Genomic DNA, 24,070 nt, shown 5'->3' on the forward strand with positions numbered 1-24,070 from the left:
GGCGATTTCCACTGAGACATGTGTAAGCCTATATAAGCAAATGTGATCATTAAGTGATACACACACTGAATATTGATCAAGGAATTAGGAGATCTTTCGAGATGGCAGCCTGGAAAGTTAAAACGTCAATTCTGAGTGAATTAAAAGTAGCTAGGAATGAATAACATACAAATGTATGCAAAAGCAACTTTAAACATATTAGCGGTTGGTGGGCACACAAATAAGAAATGAGCTTCGTTTTAAACATGAAAGTTTAAAAAAATACTTATATTAATCAAAACATATTGTATTTGTAAAATATGACGTTTTGGCTGGACGGCTGCACTGCACTCATAGAAACATTTCCTTCCTGTGACATAGTATCATGATCTGCTTTTAAAAGGCTGAAGAAACAAGCTTGATATTTCTGCTCTTAGCAAAATAATATAGTGTATTACTAATGTTATTAATAATTCATTTGGCTATTAATAACTTATATTAATAACCAGAGAGACAATTCCAAGCATTATATGTAAAAAGGGGGAATTTTCCTGTAGCACTCCTGGAGCTGCTGATGGATATAACAAATTATTATTTTAGAGGGTCCTTTAGCAACTACCTAAAAACAAGTCCAGTATGCTTATCTGTGAAAATCATAACTGGATATCTCTGGATAGTGTAAGAAGTGTAAATTGCAATCCTAACAACGGATACATGTTAAAAATTAGACTCATTCATTTTGGGGACTGTTGAAAAAGGGTAGCTCCCATTCATATCAAAGGACCCATCCCTGGAGCACTGGATTAAAAAATTCTCATCTGCTCTCTCTCTGTCACATGGATGAAAGGGACAAATGTGTGCATGTCTCATCATTTCTACGGATGGCAGAGTCATTCCTTCCAGGATTAATTCTAATAAGGTTGGGTCTCTGTGCAGGGAGGATATGGTTGGGTCTTTTCTCAAAGCCTTCTGCTTCGGATTTATGGATAGGGTTAGATTTAAGACACAGAATGCCTTCCACTTTATGAGCCTTTTGTTGCATGAATATATGTGGTACATCTTGTCTTCTCTTGGTGCTCTGAACACTAAAACCTCTTTCCTGGCTTACTCTTAGGTCTAATCCCTACTTAGGGGCATGGGGCACTCTTTGATATCTTTCTAGAGTTTAGAGGGGTGTTTCTCAAGCTTTTACTTCCTACCACCACCAGATCCCCCAACTGCTTTCCCCATGAAAGTTTAATACCACCAATATACTGTATATCTGCTTATGTACTGTATATAGACCTGTGCTTTATACATATACACAACAAGAGGAAGATTTCTTTTGTTGCACACCCTCCTCCGCTGGCCCCCCCCCAAGAACCAATTTCCACCATCTTTGGGAGCTGTAAATCCCCTCTTCAGAATGCGTGACCTAGCGAACAAAGTTCTAAACTTCAGGGGATTTTAGAACCTCCCAACTATCTCTCCAACCTTACGGCTTGTCTCCTTTATAATCCATGCTGGCCCAAACCAAACATTCACTGTTTCTACTACCTACCCTACTTTCCCCCCAATTTTACTTTTGCTCATGTTCTTTCCCAACATCCCTACCCCTTCTGAAATACTCTCCAAGCTATTTCCTTTATGACTCCTCAGTGGAGGTTCATTCCCTTCTACCTATGCTCTCATAACTCTTCCTTATGTTCTTTGTACATTGGTAAATATTTAAAGTCATTTTTGTTGTGTGCATGCTGTGCAGACCCAACCAGATTGAAATCCCTGATCAGGGGAATGTATCTTTCTTTTGCTTCCTTCTCCCCATAGTTTTCCTGTGGTACTCTTACAATTTCCAGCCTGTATGGGTTTCTTAATAAATGTCAGCTAATCAATAAATATTTATTGAACACCTGTCCCAGGCCTTGTTCTAGGTGTTAGGGAGGCAGTGCTGATTAAATGTATATATGAAGTGAATACGGAAAATCACATTTCCTAGGATGTTAGTATTGGAAAGTCTTGGGTATTCAAAGTTCCTTTTTACAAAGGAGGATATTGAGGCTCAGGAAGGTCATCTGACTTGCCCAAGGTCACTCAGCAAATTACTGGCAGAGTTAAGAATCCTGACTCCTTGTCTAATACTTGTCTATTTCATACCAGGCCACCCACGTATTGCTAAGGTATCCTTGGTCTGACATTTTATTATCATTAAGATATTGACAGCTTTGACAATCTGGGAAAAGACACTGTTTCGAAAATACTTTTCACATGTCTGTCTCAGGCAGAGAGAGATAAAGTGCGCTTTGAGAAATGAGAAACCCAAGGTTTTCAGTGTGCATATATCAAGAAGCAGTGTTTAGTTCTCTAATTCAGAATCATCCTGACCTGAAATGGGCAACAGTGAAGCGTGGATTCCTTGTGCCTGGAAGTGTTTAAGTAGAGTCTAAGAGACAACCTGTCAAGGAAAGAGTAGTGCAGAGGGGTTTCTAGACTTGGCAAGCTTTGGATTAGACGCTTTCTACGTTTTCTTCCACACAGAAGGCCAGGATGACTAGATGAGCAACAAACCAACTCTAAAGAGCTGGTAGAAGTGTGGTCCGTCTGTTAGGTAGGACCAAAAGCTCATATTCAGGGCTGCTGGGAGGGTTCTGAACAACCTGCCCAGCTGCGGGTGGTGGCGCTATGACGTGTCCTCATGGACCCCCGGAGAAGGCCATGGGGTCCAGCCTGGGCTTGCCCTCGAGAGGCTGACTATCTTCAGCTGTGGTTAGAAGCTATGGGATGACATTTTCCACCAATGCCTAGAGATTCAAATCATGACCATCATGATCTGGCTTAATGGAAACAGAGATGCAGCTTCCCTTTTCTCTCCTCAGAGATGGAAGGCCACCCTTCTAGAGAAATAAGCAATAAGGACTCAGACATTTTACCCTTTCTATCAAATAACTTCAGTTGTATCAAACCCAAATGATGATGATATCTCTATTTTCTTTCATAGGACCATATTTTGAAATAAGAAAATCTGAACAATAAAGAATATTTAAAATCTGCTTTTAGCTACTTCGATATATTGGTAGCATTTCCTTGTCAGAGTTCTGTTTTTCTTTAACATTTGAAATATTTTGTTAACTCTTGAACAACACGGGGCTTAGGGGCACTGACCCCTGCACAGTTAAAAATTCACATATAACTTTATATTTAGCCCTTCTATCTGTGGTTCCTCCTTATCTTCAGTTCTGTGCCTGTGGATTCAACCAATCTCTGACCATGTAGGACTGTCATTATTTACTACTGAAAATAATCCACATATAAGTGGACCTGTGCCATTCAAACCAGTGTTGTTCAAGGGTCAACTGTACTAGTTTTTCTTGAAGTAAGCTTTGCAATGCATTTCTCAGTCATTTTACCTATAATCAGGTATCTATAATCATGACTTTTGAAAAGTAGAAGAACAGAACTATTCAAGTGTAAGAATTGTTTGAGAGAAGGGCTGTTGGGGACGCGCGTGTGTGTGTGCATGTGTGTACACTGTGGGATCATGTGTCAAAATTAGAGAAGATTGAGCAAACAATCTATCTAAGTCAGCTTCTTATTTTTGAGTGAACTTGGTGAAAAATATCCCCAAAAGATCATTCTTTACTTGGAAAAAAAAAAAGAACCTCTGCTTCTTTATCAACCCTCTATCTAGTGCTTAGATAGAAGCTCATACTTTCTCTTAGCATAGTAAGAAGTAGAGAGATTTATTCCTTCCTATCACATAAGTGTGTTCCCAATTTTTTCATACCCTTCATTTTGTGCTGGCCATTCTGCAGATCTGTCCCATGGCATCCACATTCTGTTTTCAAATCAGCTAATAAAATGTAGGTGATTTCAAACAATTTTAATTTAGCTTATGTTTTAGTTGCCATTTTCCAATACCTCCACCTGCTCTGAAAAGCACGTACTATTTAGTATGAATTAAACAAACCACAGTCATATTCACGAGCCTACAGCACAGTTTTGGACAGCCAAAAGCTACTTAAGAAACAAAGCACATCCCTATAAAATATTCTCAGGTTGTTAGTCACGAATGATCAATCCTTTGCTAATTTTCCGATCTTTAAATTACTGATCCGAGAGTTCATACTTTATTTTTTTTTCACTCCTTAAAAAAACCCTGAGAAAACATTCCCAGACTAAGACTTCCAATTGTGAAAATGATTTCAAGTCTACCTTTACTTCTGACTGATCAAGTATATGTTATGGTTCAGAAGGCATAGCAGTCATTAGCTTGGTTTCTAAAGAATTTAGCAGGTTATAAAATGACTTCAGTGACATTATCACAGAGCTTCATGACAATTCTCAGACACTGAGTAGAGACATCTTTAAAAATTAGTTTTACAGATGAGAAGACAGTTAGAGAGGTTTAAGCCCTTGCCTTCTGGCTAGTAACTGCAGAACAAGGGCCCTACATCTAGGGCTCCTTAAGAAACAGGGAAGGACACCCATCATTTCCTCCTGCGTGTGTTGGGGGTAGTAGCCTCCACATTTAAACCCAAGTAAGTAAATGCTACTTCAAGACCATTGCTACTTGCAAAATGTGAATATTACTCATTTTAACCTTTTCCTTTTTCACAACTGTTCTGCACAGGACAACTGTCTCGATTCGAGTGAGCATTTAAAAAAAATACAGTCACTCATTCATGCTTTATCATCAAGGGTCCCGGCTCTATTCTCATGAGCTGAAAGTCAGCAGGGCCATATTAAGAGACTGTTATAAACCTGAGAATTACAAGCTAAAATTTAGATATCTTGATACTTGCAAATGAAGAGCTACTGCCTATTAACCTGCTCAGTAGGGCAAGTCAAGAAACTTCTCTTGTGGCTCAGATGTGGAGAGGGGGATAGACTGAAAAAGCTATTTTGCTTTGATTTCTTTATGAGTCAGAATTTTATTAAGTGTAATAGTAGAAGGAGGGTCTCAATTCAGAAAACTGCTTAAAGACAGGGCACAAGTTAAGGCTTCCAAATTGAGAAAAGGCTTTTGAATATTTGTTCTGGAAGTGCCTGGCAGTGTGCTGTGCACACCCCCCTTTGCTCCATGCTGGTTGCCACATTCCACAGATGTAAAGGACCAGAAAGAACAAAATGCTTTTCCTACAAGAAAAAGGGAATCTAACAGAGCAAAGCTACTATCAGGCTTTATTGGAGCTTTTCGAACCATACCAGAAAATTCTCTCCGCCTAGGAGTTCTCCACTTCTCCAGAAAGGGGAGTCTGAGACTGACCCTCTGGCAGCCTTGAGTGACAGCCCTCCTCCTTGCTGGGGAATGGAGGTGGCACCAGATCTGCCACACATTTCAGATAGGATCTATTTGCCAAGCAATTATGGAAATTGCCAAATTCACGACCTATAGGATTTCCTGTAATTGGTCCTACAGGATAGATATCCCATTAAAAAAAAAAAAAGTACTGTGGTCAAATACATTTAGGAAACTCTGGATTAAGCACAGTCAAACAAGTTTCTGTATGACTATATTCTCCGAGTTTTGAAATATGCTGGTGTACTTTGAGGCTCTCCAGGAGACAAGGGCGTGGGGTAGATGAGCAGGGTACATAGAGCTTCCTAAATATATCTGGCCACAGAGTCCTTTTCTTGAGGAGAGTCTCAAAAGCCTAGACCAGGAAATGTCAAACTCTGGCCCACAGGCCAGCTTCCTGTTTTTGTAAATACAGTTTTAGGGGAACACAGCCACGCTTGTTCATTTACCTATTGTCTATTGCGGCTTTTGTGCTACACAGTAGAATTGAGACTTGACAGAGATCACGTGGCTTGAAAAGTCTAAATATTTACTATCTGGCCTTTTACAGAAAAAGTTTGCTGACCCCTTGCCTAGACCCCTATGGAACACACTTTGGGAAACATCAATACCTAGGGATAAAACCACTGGAGTAAGATACACAGTACAAATATCACAGCCAGGTTTATATTCTGTATTGCTTATTTATCTTGTGCAATAAACCAAAGATTCCATTTCATAAAACAATTCTCAATCTCTTCCCCCCTCCCCTCCTTGGACAAAGAGGCTATGAGCATGATAGTTGGGAGTATGGTGTTTGCTCTCTATCCATGTGAACAATGAAAACCGTAAGACACCATTAATCCATTTCTGTATGACTCTCCAGCCATTTGCACCCAAACTCCGATGGTATCAAAAGAGGTTTCCTTACTTGACTGGTTCCCATGACTCCCGCTCAAAGCCCCTGTGAATGGATTGTGCAATTGAGGACTCCATCAAATCCACATATCTAACCACAAGTGGGGCAAACAGGTCTTGCAGGTGTTTGTGAAATTTTCCATTGCACAAATTATCTAGAACAGATAAGCAAAAGCTCGGTAAGAATCCACAGTTGCTCCATCAGCATACAAGGTACACATAGAGAGGACTGTCTTCTACATTAAATATACCACTTCTAAAAAAAAGCCAGAAGGAAGAAAGAGGAGGAAGAGGAAGAGGAGGAGAAGGAGAAGAAAAGAAAAAAGTACGTGAGTGGCATCGTGCTTCAATCTGCGTGGAAGGAAAATGGAATTCAAAAACCTTTTACCCATTTGTGTCACTCTTCTAAAAAGGGAAAAAAATAATGCCCCCTTGAACAACAAAAGCAACAATTGATACTTTTTTCGGTTTTTTTTAGGTTTTCTTTGCACCTGCTCCCTTTCTTCCCCTTACGTTACCAGGAAGAAAGAACATTCTGTACCCCTCTCTTCTGTCATCACTCTCCCTGGGGAGGAAGGTCTATTTTATGGCTATGTGTTGCTGGAAGATACTTGGAAATGCTTGGGGTGTTACTTAGCAAGAAATTGTTTTTCATCTAGGAAGCAGCTTTTGATAAAAATTCAAAATGTGTAGAGGTCAATTTAGCTTGTTCAAGAGCAAATAAAACCCATAGGCACGGGCACCACTTTCTCACTGCTCTTGGGTTCTTCTGCCTAGTCAACAGAGGGCTTCCCTGTAACAGGACGCTTGTTGGAAGAAAGGGAATTTCATCAGCTGTAAGTTTTTTTGTTTTTTTTTTAAAGTAATCATAAAACTATGAAGAGCTGTGTCCAACCTGTAGTCTGCCTGGGATAAAGATGTTTCAGCAATCTGTTATCTGCACACTACTTAGGAAAGTCAGACAGTCAAAGATGATACATACAATCGGTCCGGAGAAAATCATTCAGCAGCTGAAACAGTGGAAAACTGTCCCATGTGTCCGGGGGCTGCACCTCTAGCGCTGCATCCATGTCCACTGCAAAGAGTGACAGGAACGTCTCGGCGTGTTCCACCATCAAGTCTGACCACCACGCAAAGGCCTTTGAAATGTGGCAGAGAAACAACAGAAAAGAGGCGATGAGCTTCTGTCTCCGACCTAAGATGTGAAGTCAAGGCCTGGCTGTTCAAGATTCACTGTGCATCCAGCAGGGTTTGGTAATTTTATTGTAAAGAGAACAGCTTTTTTGGATAGAGTTGGGCCTCTATGTGTCCCAAGGCAATGCTTTTCATGATTCCAAGCCTGCCTTAGAAAGTCTTTACTCTGACCTACCGGTCAGAGGATATAGCTGCAGAAATGACAGGTGTGGAACTTCTGTTCAATTTACAATAACTCAGTACGTTCTGAGTCATGCTCTTTATCACTCTTGTTGGCTAGTTCTTGCTCTAAAATATTAGAATTTGGGAGTTTCTTCACTGTGTTTATGGGTTTTCTGCTGGTCTAACTTGAAAATAGGCAATTATTATTTACTTATATCTACGCATCCGGGGGTTAATTGTCTGTGGTCTCATGCAAGCTCAGCAACTCGTGTTTCCCTACACGTTGGAAACGTCACTCCTATTTCATACCAAGGCGAAGGAAACCATTGTTGCGATTGTCACAAAACTTTTGAGTCGAAATCTCTTTAAGCAGGGAGCCTCCGGTTTTGCATCCTGTCCGTAGGAAAGATCAGGCTTTAAGCTAGGAGACACTCAGTAAGATTAGGACTTACTTTTCTGAGGGCTGGACACATATGTACATTGAAAACCAAAAATATCAGTGAAGTAACTCATTTTCATGCACGTGGGTCCTTGGAAATCATTGTGCAGGGTCTCAGAGGTGACATTCACATCAGATGGGCCAGATGTGAATGCAATTCAAAGGCATGCATGCATGTTGACTAATCATTTCTGGCAGGGGGCATGCAGAATGAGTGGCAGTGTCAAGAGGCCCCCCCCCTCTTTTTTTCTTTTGCTGATTTCAAAGAGAGCAGAAAAACAAAAACAAATTGCCAGCCCCTTCTACTCCCCCACCTCCCCACCCAGTGCTGTAAAGTATTTATTTACATGGGAAACACTTTCCGGAGCATTCACCAAAAAAACGATGAGAAGGCATTTGGAAACATGAAAGATGATTATGGAAATAATTCCATAAATGAAAGAATTTGTTCAATGGCCAAGCTCTTCTGTGATCTATTAGTTATTTGGGGATATTCTAACAGCCACCAGGAGGCAGAATAGGGGTCCACCTCTCTTCTTTCATGAGATTTCATTTTACTTACTTCTCCTTTATCAACATGTGGCTGGTTTGCAAATTAAATGGAAAAAATCAAGTCATGGACCATTCTGCAAGGTCAGCTTGGCTGGAAATAGACACCTGCTGTTTCCATTTCAATTGACAGTAAAACCTCACTGATTCAGAGTAATGGGAGAGGAGAGATGCTAGTCTGTCAGCAAAAAAACCTAAATTACTGGGCTTTCTAAAAGAGAACTATCCTTTTGCTGCTTTCTGTATGCAGTCTGTACCAGGGCACCCAAGTAAAAGGTATTGATTATCATATAAATGTATCATAAATGTAGAAGTATTTTTTTTTAAAAACTTCTAATAATTGTAGATAAATTGACCTATAAAGTGAAGTCAAAGAGAGGGAAGCATTAATTTTATAGATCCTGGGATGAAACTTGGAAGACGAGCCTTTAGAATTTCTAGAGAAAGTTGAGACCATGTCAAATATTTTACTTAGGAGAAATTAAAAGAGCCACATCTACAATTGAATTGTCACAAATTAAGAGTAGTTGGGTCTGAATCGATGAGGTTTTATTGTAGTTTTACCACCTGGGGATGAGAGCCCTGGGTTTTGGGGCTTGTTCCACTGACTACGTGGCTAAATCCAGCAGAGGAAGAAACCCTCAACCCCACCCACAGAGCTCTCCTAGCCACCTGCCTACTAGGGAAGGATCTTCTAAATATTGAAACTTGCTGGAGTCCCACTCCTGCCCCCCAACCCTATGTGGAGGGCTGACTCTCATCATCCCTGATGCAGGATATTTGCAAAACTCACAAAGGCACATCAAATATTGGCTGGTACTTATTCTTTAGTTATTTATTTCACTTTGCATCCTCAGGGTGAGTCCAAGAAAATAGTTACTAGAGAGACTGAATTGCCTTCCCAGACACAATTTTGCTCTAGGATGACAAGAAAAACAAAAACAAAAACAAAAAATGAGACAAAACAAAAAACAAATCCTAAATGCCTGTAATTAAAAATTTCTCAGCCCAACCTCATACCTGGTTCTTACCAGCTTTATTGAAAAGCTGCAAACCAGAGGCCATAGGAAGCACCTATGTCTACTATCTACAGAAAATTTAGTCCCTTGTTAGAATTTGATAATGTATTGAGAAATTATCTACAGTTGTTACATTAATAATCATATAGATAGGAAGCCCTACAAAGAACAATGACTACTGTGATATGAATTATCACCATGGAAGTCTGGCAGAGGAACATAGGATTCTAGTGAAGGAAGAGAATTTAAAAGGGGGGGGGGGTTGTCGGAGAAGTGAAGTCCAAATTTATTTTTCTACACCCAAGGTATTTCTTTCAGAACCTCATAATCAAACCTGACTCTCTGAGAACGAGAAAAAGATTCAGGCAAGGGCAGTAATCACCAAAAAGCCATATCATAATTTTAATCAAACGAACAGAGTCTGTGTATCTAGGGTGGGCAAGGCAAAGGTTTAAAATAAAACAACAACAACAATTATATTTATTTATCTTATACTTGCTCATACAGGTGAATGTTATTTTTGTACATGAGCTAACTCAATGTCTGTGGGTGTCTAAAGTCTTCAGAAATCTTTTTCCAAAGACAAAAAGGAGCTGTACTTTGGCTTCTAAATACTTACCCAGTGTTTTTCATTATGGAAAGGCAAAGATGTATGCTTTAGGGGTATAGTCAGCCACACTGAACACACTCTATATTTTGTACACAAACTACATGTATATGTGTACCCCTCTGTGTACCACAATACATATATACATATACATATGTATACATAGAGAGAGAGATTGGGCAAGTGAAGCAACAGTACATGAAGGCATAATTCCTGTGTGTGTGCAGGAGTGTGTGTGCACATAATTTAGGCTCTGAGAGCAGAATTAAGCTGTAATTTAGAGATACGAGTGACAACTTCTACCATGTACTGCACGTGTGTATACATGACATAGTCTTATCCGGGGGGAATTTTTTTTTTTTTTTTTTTTTTAAATGGGAATTATTTATTTATGGCTGTGTTGGGTCTTCGTTTCTGTGCGAGGGCTTTCTCTAGTTGTGGCAAGCGGGGGCCACTCTTCATCGCGGTGCGCGGGCCTCTCACTATCGCGGCCTCTCTTGTTGCGGAGCACAGGCTCCAGACGCACAGGCTCAGTAGTTGTGGCTCACGGGCCTAGTTGCTCCGGGGCATGTGGGATCTTCCCAGACCAGGGCTCGAACCCGTGTCCCCTGCATTGGCAGGCAGATTCTCAACCACTGCGCCACCAGGGAAGCCCCGGGGGGAATTTTTTTTCTCCTGAAACAGTTAATTACTTTATATTGGAATTCAAAATAGTTTTAAGGCTTATTGATTTTGGGGGGGGAGGCAATTCTACTTGTCACTTTTATTTGTGTGGTGGTGTCACCAAACAGCATGATCACATAGCCAAGATCCATGCTGAGGATTTAGTGATTTTCTAGAGTTTATCGAGCACCCAGAGAATATGGCAGTGAGTAGAAAACAGGCCAGTAGAAAACAAATTTCATCTTTCATCCTTTTGGCAGCAAAACCTCATCCTCAGCATGCCAGGGCAAATTCTACTTCCTTGTTTACAGCCCAGAGGCTCTTGACCAGGCTTTACCATGAAATCAGCTGGGCAGTTTAAAAAATTACCAGTACTCGGCCCCTCCCTATGAGATTCCAATTAATTGAGCTGGGGTGAGACCTGGGCATCAGCAATTGTTAAAAGCTTCTGAGGTGGTTGCGATCTGTACGTGAGCACTGAGAACAGGTGGTGATGCCTTTCTGGCCCACTCTACCGTTCAAACCCAACCTCCTTCCAGCATATTCTGACTGTGTCATTCATTTCGTACATTCCACGTAGGTTTTGTCCTTTTTATGATTACATATTCATATATTTTGCTTCCTTAGTGACGTATTCCTAATAATACAATAGCCAAGCTTTGTGGAGTGCTTACTGTGTGTCAGGCATAATACTAGGTGCATTACTATTGGCCTTCCATCCCAATGACTATCTGAGGTCCAGTCTATGACTATCTCCAATTTACAGCATAAGAGAGGTTAAGTAATTAGGCTGAGATCACAAAGCAAGAAAGCAGCAAAGCTGGACTTCAAACTCAACCTCAGAGCCTGAACTCCTGGCCACTCTGCATACTATCGCCTGAAGGTCAAGACTGCCTGATGCCTCCTTGTCCATCAAAAGAGCACTGAGGTAGCTGCCTCAGTGCTCAGCAGACAGGTAGTTTTTGATTGATTGAGTAATGAGATTTTGTGACTGGGTGAAACGACGAATTCAGGAAATAATCCTGTACATTGATCTAAAAGCAAACTGGGTCTCCGAATTCTAAAGTATGCTGAAGTTTTCATTCCTAACTTCTTCTTTTTCAGTTATACATATACATATTTCTATTCTTTTTCAGATTCTTTTCCCATATAGGACATTCCTAACTTCTAAAGTTAATAAACAAGAAAAGAACTGAATTTATTTCTACCCTATTTATGAATGGCTTTTGAATATGTAAGATTAAAATATTTTTGTGATGATGGTTATGAGGGCAGTTTAAGATGGTGATTAGCACATAGTGAAAAAGGGCTTTCTGGAAAAGTGGGGAAAAAAATGTCTTCTTTGGATTATCAACTTTTCTTTGGTACCCCTTGTGAGTAATTTGGGAAAATATCCTCCTTTCTCAGACTGCAGCAGCCTCAGAAAATAACTTGATTGAATCAAACATATATGTCCATGTTCTTCTTCTATCATTCACTTAAAGAACAACTGTAAGTGAGGAAAACCATCTTCTTTGTATCCATGTCTTCGAAAATTTGGTCCGACATCTTGGGAAAAGCCTCAATACCCACAGCAGGGGAGGACTGGCCAGACTCCTCTACGCCTCTGGAGATGATTTTGTGGACACCCGGAAAGAACATACTTACCATCACTTGAACCCCAGATGCCCCTAATCTGAAAAGCACGTTGCACAGGATAGAGCAGAAAAAAATTCTAGCCCAGCTTAATTTTACATCTGAAGGTGAGTCCTAAGTTTTTACGTTTAGAGTGTGTTGATTTAGCCCCTCTTCTCACTCTTGGCTGTGCATTTGCTGGGTGCTGAAGGAGTTAGTTGTACCTGCCTCAAGGGGTCTTCACCCCATTCCAGAGAGGGTTTTGGGGGAAATCGTGATTCTCTGGCACTCTCTCTATATATAAATACTGTATATATGGTTGACATACAGACAGCTGTAGAGGGAGATTAGTATCACTCTGGCTAGCTACTACTGGTGACTACGTTCGGTACTCATCTGCTGAAGTAAAGGTAAGTACAGACGGACATAGGTACTACGACAGGCTAAGGGGACAGAATCAAGGCAGGGAGGAGGTGTGTGTTGGGATGGAACTGCAGTGGGTTTTAAGTGTATCAATTGCTTCATGCACACACAAGGTAATCTCCCACATTTACCCTGCCGTGGAGGGCCACCCATTGCACAAGCAGTCCACTGGCAATTGCCGTTACATTCCTTGGGTCGGTGTTAGGAAGCAGGGGCACTGGGAAAAGTCCCATTAGAAGACATGGTGCTGGAAGGGCATGCACAGACTATGACAGCAGGTGGCTGACTCATTCGTTTTGGTCACATACCTCTTTCCCCTGCCACGATCAGCCAAGATTGAATGGAAAAACAGGGAGGAAATTTAAATATGCAATCAGGCATTAGTTGGGACGACTGGCTTTATGGTGTATTATATATTATTTAACTATGCTGTCGATTTTCATTTAGTCATGGGAGTGATCATTTTAGGTGCTTCTGACATTACTTTTATTGATGCCCCCTTTTTCCCCCCTTTGCTGTAGATTTGCTTGGAGGGGAAGAGTGAACATGAGTACAGTTTTCAAAAAGGCTATTTTAAGAGAGATGATTTTAAATCTCAGTTTTGAAACAAGCAGTGATATAACAGTTTGATCATAATGAAATCTTGGAATCTCTTCTTGGAAGGGTTGGGTTGTTTAAGTCCTTACAGGTTTGAGATTTAGTTGAAATCCCTCAGTTTATAATTATTATCAAAATAATCATTTTGACAGTGGTTTGTAAAAAAAAAAAAAAGTAAGCTGTATTTATTTAGATGTATGTTGGAGAATCGACGAGGTGAACAACACAGAATCATTTGTTTCTGTCACTGCGTTTAGCAACCCAGGTCATCTGAGATTAATCAATGAAGACTCAAGGGTGAGTGGACTAAGTTACGGAGATAAATTCAAAAAGACGGTTCTCGATCCACACACCAAATAAAATAAACCGAAACAACAGTGGTAGCAACAGAAACAACCACAAAAGACCAAAAAGTATTTCATGTGTTCCTGACAATAACCATATGCTGCTTGATAATTATCTTGAAGATATACTCACCTCTTTGGCTTGTTGCTAGAAACATCTGAAAACTCAAGATGAAACGTATATCACGCAACCACTTTTCAGTTGCTTTAAACAACCTCGCCAAGACTCCTCCTGCAAAACTGTCACTTTCATTCTCTTTACAAAGCCAGTTAAAAGAAAATGGGTGTTAAGGCATCTTATTTACAAAGTTGCTGGTAGAATCAGTTCTGCAACATCATCTAAGGAACAAGAGACTTTGCCCATGAGGCCCGCTTACCTCTGCATGGTGTTCCTCGTTTTGCTGAAGAACTTCAATGACTAGTTCAGCAAGACGTATTGTGTCTTCCAGCTTTTTGGCAGGAGTGATTAACCGGCCTACATTTTCTGTAGTACAAGAATTTGTGTTAAAATTCAGCGAAAGCGGCAGGCTAGTTTTGTGGCCATTAGAACTAGTGGATAAGAAATTTCAAAGAGTTACCCATTTTTTGGAAAGTTTCATGCAAATGTTAAGTGCCACATAATTAGTAGTGAGCAAACCATAAAGCCATTTTATTATCATCATCACCATCATTATTATAATACATATTAAGAAAAAGCAGTGCTCCAGCTTCCGATTTGCTTATTAAGCTATATTAAGACTATGACAGCCCATTTCAAATTTGGCGACATTTTGTACACATGTTCTTTAAAGACAGCATAAATGGACTATCTTATATCCCTCTCTAGACAGTGCTCGTGCTTCCTGAGGTGAGAAGGTGTAACAGAAGCTTAGTCTTGATTGCTGCCACGTTTGTCCCTTAACAGTTGATACTATAGCATTGTTTTTCGTTCTAGGTCTGTACGTTTAACAGGTATTGGAAAAAAGCAGATTCAAAGGTCTAGCTGTTTTAAATTGTCCAGGGAGGAGATTGAGAATTAACGGACATTCTTGGGCCATTAGGTAGAAGGCAGGATAGAATTTTTAAAAGAGTGTTGGGTGTAGATTATTGGATGAAGTGGTTTGAGCCACTGGTTGGTACAACTGAAATGTTATCAGTTAGGTGGCAACAATGTACTCCATTTTTTTCTTTTAGTTTCTACTGTGTTGAAAGGGCTTTGATCACACTCAAGAACAAACTGAACCCTGATTTCTGTTGTATCCTTTATAGAGCTAAATTCATGAATGTTTGGCAATGTTATTATGTTACCAAAAATTACATTTTTTTTCCTGTGGGGGAAAAGAGTAATATTTGAAACATAAAGGTGTTCTTAGCCAATGAAATGGCCTGGATTCAACCAGTCTAAACTCACAGGGGAACTTGTAGTTCATGCTCAGACCCCTTCAAACCTTGATGCCTGAGTCATTTAGAGCCCATGGGTGTAACGGCAATAAGGATCCTTGAGCACGATTCCACAAGGAGGGTATATATGTGCACAAAAGGACTGCTGAAACTTATTTTAATCTCTTCATCTGAAGCAGGTGTGTTTTGGCTTCAGGATTTTTCTGGCTAAAGAAGATTACTCAGTACTTCACAGGAAGGGTTGGTTTGTTGGTGCTGGTTTGGTTTTGCGTGGTATGGAGTGGGAAACAAAATCGTAGAGATTGTTAATTAAAAAAACAAACAAACAAGCAGCTCCTCATAATTGTTTCCTTGTGCATTTGTTAAATAGGCGGTGAACAGGTCAGATGATTAGTAATCTACGATTTAGCAACGAAAAAGAAAAATTCTGTGAAACACTGTGCAAATGGAGTGGTCCAGCCAATGGGACCTAAGAGTGATGGACCTAAGAGTAAGGTTATTGAGGTGTTGAAAGTTTCACTCCAACAGAGCCCGATGACTGGAGTGACACTGGGCTTTGTGGACTCAGGCCAATGGAATGCTCCATTGTCTCTGCCACGCTCAGCTGGAAATGTGGCTGTATATAAGGTTAGGACATGAAGGTGGGAGCTGTGGGGAAATAAATATGCAGATTAGGCAGAGAACCTCCAACACTCAGAATAAGGAAATGTGCAGAGTTTAGGGGCTGACAGCTCACTGCCTGGTCCGGAGCAATAAATATTTGGAGAAAGAATGAGTGACAAGATTGATGTCTGTGCTTTTGGGGCACCTGGTCTGTTTATAATTTCATAAGTGGACTATCATAATTCTGTTAGTAGACTTTCAGGCATTTCTACAAACATACTGTGTATATATGTTGGGGTAATATGTGTAGAGTGAGGTATTTGCATTTTGATAGTAAATATGCATAGGCTACTATTTTTTTTTGTTAGTTGATATTCACATTTACACATCAATTTGCAAATTCCTCATCCTATGCTTATTACCCATTTGACACATACACCCACATACACACATCACACACTTACATACATCTTCTAGGAAGCAGACAAGCCTGCACATTAACACAAATCTGCAGGAAATCCCACTTGGGGCACATCTTTGAAATCTCTGACTTTCAAAATAGAGAACATTGTCCTTTCAGATGGAACACTCACCAAATCCAGGGGAATTCTATCTGTCCATGACATACGATGTAGAAATGGAAATCACATCAATATTTTTATGTACTTTTATTTAGAAGCTGTGAATGATTTTTGTGTTTGGAGAAATCCAAGATGCGTAAGCTAGGACCACCTGAAGATTTGTTTTAATATGCAGTGCTCTCAGATTGACTATCATATATATCAATAGATACACATAAAGTGTACATGCGCACGCAGTCTTTCTGTGAGTGTGTACACATGCACGCAGATATGTGTATGCCTGATGTATATATACAGACAGTATGTTTAATAAAACCTTTTGCAATTTTGCTTTAACATGCAACCATTTAAAGTCAGCAGGTTAAGTATCCGTGAATCTAGAACGTTTGATCTTCCAATGAACCCATGTAGCCAGACTTTCATTTATTATTAATTAGCTGCAATTCCATTATCTGCAGATCAAGCTACTTTATTGAGACACAACTGTAATTTCCTCTTCACCTGCATTGCTAACTCACTAGCTAGTAAAAATGGTACAAAAAGCAACTTCTTTAAGATGTTGTCTTTAAAGAAAATATTGTGCAAAATCCTCTAGTCCCTCCTCCCTCCCCCCCAACAGAGGTCAAGGAGAAATTTGTGCTTAGAAACGATTTTTTTGGGTCACGTCTGCTGTCTGCAATATCTGGAAATGTATTGCAATATTCCTATCACCCAATCTTGTACTAGCTGGAGCACTGACAAAGGGGAACTAAAAATACAATATACTTGGTAAACATTTCATACAACAGAATTGAAGCTCATAACGTAGAAAAAAAATCGTCATGCAAAATGTTATGCAACAATGTTATTTTGTGCTGACATTGAGGTTTGAAAATGTTGCATATGTCAGACAGAGCTAGACAAAAAAAAAAAATGTGGACATTGGGAAATAAATGCTCTCTTTTCGAGTCTCTCAAAACCTACAGTGTCAAACTCGAGAGTCTGAGCCTCAGGTTAGTATGCTAAACAAAATTTCCAAAGAAATGAACAAAAAAAGCCAACTAAACTAGAAAGCTGTCGAATAAAGGAAAGGTAGAAGTTTACAGTACTTGATTTTGGCCTAGGCATGCCTTTGAGCCTCTGATATAACATGCTGGTCTGCATTTGGGTGGGTGGAGGAGGCCCAGGAGGTGGAGGGGGAGTTGCTCGGGTAGGTGAAGAGAGATGGTAAAAAAGTAAAGAGACAAAGTGACTGTCACGAAGGATGACAATTAAGATGACAAACTCTGAGAAGAACAGACAAACAAGCAAAAACGATCAAACACGAATGGAGAGCTGCTGCTTCCTTGGCGTGACTGCAACGTTACAGAAGTGTGACACTGTCTGACGAGGGACGGGACTCTTACCAGCACCCTCAGCACCACCGTACTGAGACACTCAGAAGCAGAATGCAAATCCTGGATGCCTTCATCCAGGTGGATACACATGAATGATGGCGGCGGCATCATTGACCGAAAGAAGATAGACTTTTTGTACAGTAAAGAATAACACCTATATGTTAATAGCTGCTTCCTCCTTCCAGGTGACCAGAAACAGCCCTTGATGTTGACATAACTGGAGGGTCTGGCTTCTTATCCCCAGGATGCGACTTAACTTCCTATGTAACCTTGTACCTTCTACTTAAGCCTCTCTGTGCTTCAGCTTCCTCCTCTATAAATTGAGACTATTAACATCTTTTTTGTGTACCTTGCAGGGTTGTTGATAAGAACAAATAAAACAGTGCATGGGATGGATCTCTGTAAAGCTTCAGGTGCCTACAAATGTTCATTGTTATCTCCTACACTGTGGGAAGGCAGGAATTAATTGCTTTGCAAAAGCAGATGAAGAGCCGTTATTAGTTCAAGTGAGCTAGGGAATATTCTTGCTCCCTTTGTGGAATTTCAACATGTCAAAATCTGTCATTTTGGGGGAAGAAAATGTGTGGTATCTGATTGTTTCCAGCTCATTTAATTATTTTCAACTTGGAATTCTCATGGCTTTTATATTGTGGGTTGAATCATATATAAAAACTTGCCAGCTTATCAAATATGTTACTTGCTATTCCAAATGTTAGAATACGGTAATCAGCACTTGACCCATCTGTCATGTGGTTTACAATATCAGCACAGCAAACATCCTATAACAATAGCCTCTTCTTCAACACAGGCACAGAGCACTATCAGCTTCTGCAATTCTCTCTCTTTAATGAGGGTCTCATTAACCTCAGACCTGGTCCTTTCTAATGGTTCTCGTTTATAAAGCAATCTGTATGGTGATTGCCAAGTTTGCTTCTTGGTTTGCTTGCATTTTTCAACTGGGAAAATGAATTTTACTGCAGGCTTACAGGAAATGCAATTCTAGCACCATTAATTAAAAAAAATATGAGAAATAAGGATAAGTATAATATTCTGGAAAAACCACCTCTTAAAAGCAAAAGTTCATGTCATTCTTTTCTTGTGGGATCACCTCAATGTTTGAAATGAAAGACCAAAAAAAAAAAAAAGAAACATCTATTCACTATTCTCTTACTTAAATCTTTTGTTTGGGAATGACTGTGTGTAAATAGAATTTTAGAAAATCAGTTTTAAATGACAGCTATATAAAGGAAGGCAACTACTAACCTCTTCTTTATAAAAAGGTACTCTACATTTTACGTTTTGTTAAAATCTGGTTTCCACCTATAGCTGGGCGGAAAGTTGGGTGCATCTCTGGTAACACCTTCTTCTGGCTCTTTGAATGTGTATTACTTGAGTGTGCAATTCTTAGGGAAACTCCTCATTTATTCTTCCCAGATAACAGAACCTGTGTAAACCACTTGATATGGTGCTTTATAAAACAATGAAATGTCCCCAGGCTGAACCATAACCGGCGAGGCAGCAGATACATATTTCAGCTCAATGGGTCTTGATGAAAATTCGTAAAGGGATTCCCTCCTGCCAACTGTCTGTCCAGAATTCTGACAGTGAGGTTTGCCACCATAGAAAAACAAGCTCCCTATTTTTTTCCCCTCACAGAGCAAAACAAAAACATCATACCTTGGTTTCCAACTTCATTTACCCAATTACCATTGCTCATGTTTACACAATTAAATCTGCTTGGCTTCCAGAGAGGGAGTTAAATGTGACTGCAGAAAAATAAAAAGAGAATTCCTCTGCAGGCTCAGCTAAGCCAAGGAAGAGAGGCATCCAGGAGTGAGAGACTCTCCAATTAGCCCTTAAATAACCTGACCGTCTCTGTTCCAGCAAGTGAATTGCCAGTCCCTGAAATATCATATGAAAGATGGATATGGTTGATGGAAAGCCCACTTACAACCAAGTTCCAACCGGTTTATGTGTTGCTGAAGATGCCAGTGTTTGTATTACACTATTACTAAAAATAACTAGCCTGGAGCAATTCACTAGGATTTGGGGGTAGGGGTGGATAAAAGCTAGAGTAGGAATAGAATGCTAAGCAGGTAGCCACAACACACTTTCCAGAGTACTCTGCCTCCCTAAAATGATGGCTCCACGGACCATACATTTAGCGCAAGGCTATAATCCAACATAATTTCTTTAGTGGGGCATGCCATCAAATACACTTGATTCCCTGTATCTTCATCACTCCCTTTCAGAAGATTCCATCTTTAGGACAGTATAAACTATATGGTAATAAAGACCAGTGGATGAATCATGGATCGTTTTCTCTGCTCTTTTCATTGCAACCATCTCTGTCTCTTCCCCGTAAGGACACGGGCGGCATGGCCTGTCCATTCTATCTCTAACATGTCTCCTGATTTTATCTCCCACTGTATGAGATCACGTGCCCACACTCTTGCTCTGAGGGTAGACATGCAACTCAAGTCTCATCACCTCCACCTCAACTGTTGCTAAAGACTCCAAGCCAGCATTTAGTTCCTTCCATCCCCTGTAGTTCATTGATCATGCAGCGTCCATGCTGATCTCCATAAAGCACACATCTGAACCTGTCATACTCCTGCTCAAAAGCCTTTAAGAGCCTTCCCTCCTCTCCTCACCAAAAAGAGTTATGCCTTCATAACACAGGCTCAGCTCCTCTGTTGATACCTCTACTTGAGCACTTATGGCCCCTTAATAATGGCCAATTATATGTATGTTTATCTTCCCCTAAGCCCAATGAATTCTTTATTTCTAGGGGCTAGAACAGTACGTGGCCCAGGGCAGGTCCTCAAATACTGGTGGAAGGAAATCCTCAGTGGATCCTGCCCAATGGTGTGCTTTCATGGAAAACCAAATACTCTGTGGTTGCCATGTGCATAAAAACTATACAGCAACTTTTATCTCTTACCCAAAGCCCCTGGTTACTTAACAAACGCATTAAGCTGAATTGCTGAATAGTAAACATTATAACTTAAACCTCCAAACCAGAGAACCACTTCAGGTGTCTTAATGTGATGAAAAAATGATTTAAGATAATTAAAATTATTTGTATTTAAATTAAATTATATCCACAAGAAAGAAATAATGCTATTATAATATTTCTTTTCTCCAATTTGGTATCTTTGTATCCCAAGTCAGGCTTTGTCCCTGAGACTGAGATGTTGCACCTAATAAAAGTAAAGTTAATTCTGGATAGACACAGTAGTGGACATCTGTTATTCTTGTATGTGCAGTCGCCTTGCTCAGAATTGCCTCTCCTCCACTCCATGTGGCTCTAGTGGGAATGCAAGCAATAAATCCTACAGGGACAGTCATGTGAGCCAAGCCAGGCCAACCATAGCATCCCAACACCACCATGGGTATTGTGATTGGCTCAGGGATTAACATGTGACCCTAGCTGGGCCAATGAGACTGTTCTCTGGAATTGTATATAGTTTCATAGGGAGGAAAGTTCTTTTTCCTCCAGAGTCATTGGCTAGGATAAAAAGCTGGTGCTATCTGTGGCTATGTGGCTCCCAACCCCTCCTACCATGACTCCCAGTCACATTAAAGAAGGCTGTCAACAGTTGGGGAGATCAAAACAAACTAAAAGTCTTTATTTCTGAACCCAATCCCTCCATGCATTTCCTAGCTACATAGGCCAAAAATGACCTTTTCTTGCTTAAGCTATTTAAGGTTGTTGTTGCTGTTGTTGTTTTTGAGCACTTGCTCTAGCAAGAATACTGATTTAATAGTACTATTAAATATTCACCCAGCCCCCAAATAAACTTTCACATATATGGCCACAAGCTCTTTGGGACAGGATCTTGGGGCATCTGGAAGGATGATGAGCAGAGGCAAACACTTCAACAAGGCCCAGGGACATCCCAGACAGTTCTACTTGGGAAGCAGCCCTTTACCTCCATGACATCCTCCTCCCTGCCATGCATCAAAGACCCCGGCCTACGTGAAACCCCCATGTGCTGCATTCCTGCAGCATCTTGCATCTCCCTCTACAGCACAGTCACCAGATGAAATTACTTGTTTTATGCCTGTGTTCTCCAGTTTATTTGGAGCTCCCCAAGGGTAGGGACCTCGGTTGCTTTTCCTCATTGCTCCCTCCCCTGGTGCCTGGCACAGGTCCTGGAACTTAGTGGGTGTTTAACAAATATATGTGGAACTATATTGCGATGTTTTATTTTGAAATTTATGATAAAGAGATAGATCAGCTGCCTCTTCTATTCTGCTGACATCCAAACTGCAACCCCTGCCTCAGCAGCTTCAGCATCACCTAAGAGTTTGTCAGATTTCCAGGCTCCACACCAGATCTACCAAATCAGAATCTACATCTTAACAAGATCCCCAGAGATTTGTATAAACATCAAATTTGGAGAAGCATTGTTTTATATTCCATTTCTGAAATCAAATAATATATCTATATTGCACATTTGGATTTGGAGGTTTCCTTTTAAATAACAACACACAAATAATAACATATAATTTTATGTTTATAATAATAACATATATAAAATTATATCTCTATAGATAGACAGATAGATAGATAGTAATGGGTGCTTACTATATGCCAGGCACTGTGTTAAGAGCTTTGTTTGGAATATGTGTTTTAATCTTTGCAACAATCCTTTGGGAGGAGGAACCATTATTAACCCCTTTGACAGAAGACAAAAGGGAGACTTAAAGAGGTTAAAAAACTCATTGGAGCCAAGATTGTGATTTAAATTTTTGGTATAACAGATCCTGAGTGCTCAGGCTGGTCCTGGGGTACTGTTTTCTTGGAGCTGTATGTTTAGGATTCTAGTGTGTGGATGCCTGGCTTCTTCAGCTGTCACACTGGAAGCGAGGCCAGTTACTAAATTGTGAGTGGGGCCAGTATCTCTTGGCTAAAAGACAAGGCAGCCTGGTGGCAGGGGCTGGAGGGGAGTGGGTATGTGTGAAGGCCCTAGATAGTGTGCAGGACCCCAGACTAGAGTCACTCACTGCCCATCTTATTTTGAAACTGGCTGCTTTTCTCTAAGCCTTGGTTTCCCCACCTGTCAAATGAAGCTCTGGGATTCAGTGATTGCGAAACCCCTTTGTGGTGTTATAATTTTATCATTAATAATCACAGGTGTTTCACAGTATAGAAGTTGAAAGTGTGGGCTTTAGAATTAGGCTTGTGTTCAAATTCTGTCTCTACAACTAACCAGCTATGTGGCCTTGGACCCAGTTACTTAACATCTATTTCTATTTCTCTGTATTTCTGCAGACAACAGAGTGATTTCTTATTTCATGGAGTGTAAGAGGCACATTTTAACATTTCTGAAATTGGAAGCATCTTACATTTGATGGCGTGTCACAATTTAGTTGGCAGCATTATTTTATTCTTAGAAGTACATAAATTAATGGTGTGTCTTATAATTGACGGCTTTTAGAGTCAATGAAATATGGTAATAAAATACTTATCTCATAGAATTGTTGTGAAAATTAAATGAGATATGCATGTATCTATTTGGCACATACTAAATTCTCAATAAATGACAGTTGCTATCATGATTATGATCGGCAGCATGTCTTTTTCTTTTCTGGTAGAAGAGACATTAGTTTCATATTTATTGATTCGTGGCATATTGTTAACACATCCTCTCTTCCTCCAAGATCTTCCTTGGTGAGAGTGTTTGAAACATGTTTCTCCTTGCCCTCCTCATTTTTTATAAAGTATAGATGAGATACTAGTCTACAGAATAATTTTGGCTTGGAAACCCTGATTTGTGTATCACTAAAACAAGAAGGATGAAAAGAAAAACATTTAGTCCCTTGTGTATAAGATATGAAGCATGAGATGGTCCTCGATTTAGGATTTTAGGATGGTCTGGATCTTGCTGAGATGGATTTGCCCTCACTGGTTTCTTGGGTGGGTGACTCCATACTGTGTGTGGTGAGTATCACAATCTTACTTGTCCCCTTTCTCTCCTTCTACTGGACTTGGACCTATAAGAAGTTTAACGGAGATGGGAAAAGATACAGAAACTCAACACTACAGAATCTGCTTGGAAGTCCTTTGGATGGATTTGGCTTGCTCTGGAAGGTTTCTGTCACTTGGGAAGAAAAGAAAAATCTTCAGTTCTTTGGCAATCTCAGGGAATCTCAACTGTCCTCAGAAGACTTCACAGGGGAGAGATTTTGGCAATTATCTGGTCCCAGAAAGGACTGCTCTGTTTTTTGGTGGTCTTCCTGAATTAAAAGTTGTATACTTCTGAATTCATCCACTGAGTGAAAGGGTATTATCCAATTGCCTGTCACATCAGCTGGAAAGACTGCATGGTGGAAAGAGACAAGCAAACAAACAAACAAAA

At 40.2% G+C, this 24,070-nt stretch overlaps 1 protein-coding gene across 16 annotated transcripts in view; it reads right to left on the reverse strand.

Annotated features, from left to right (window-relative positions):
• Positions 1-24,070, reverse strand: part of CADPS (calcium dependent secretion activator) — a 481,100-nt gene that overhangs the window by 87,161 nt on the left and 369,869 nt on the right. For 5 of the 16 annotated variants that reach the window (XM_061195491.1, XM_061195501.1, XM_061195502.1 and 2 more), the window contains 4 exons: positions 14,140-14,224; positions 13,130-13,138; positions 7,134-7,290; positions 6,165-6,306 (listed from right to left, as the gene is read on the reverse strand). In XM_061195491.1, coding sequence (XP_061051474.1) covers positions 6,165-6,306; positions 7,134-7,290; positions 13,130-13,138; positions 14,140-14,224 — 393 coding nt within the window. Of the gene's footprint in view, positions 1-6,164; positions 6,307-7,133; positions 7,291-8,508; positions 8,530-13,129; positions 13,139-14,139; positions 14,247-24,070 lie in introns of all 16 variants that reach the window. The other 11 variants (XM_061195494.1, XM_061195496.1, XM_061195497.1 and 8 more) reach the window with 4 other exon arrangements.

This window comes from Eubalaena glacialis, chromosome 7 (genome assembly GCF_028564815.1).
Source record: "Eubalaena glacialis isolate mEubGla1 chromosome 7, mEubGla1.1.hap2.+ XY, whole genome shotgun sequence".
NCBI classification, from domain to species: domain Eukaryota; kingdom Metazoa; phylum Chordata; class Mammalia; order Artiodactyla; family Balaenidae; genus Eubalaena; species Eubalaena glacialis.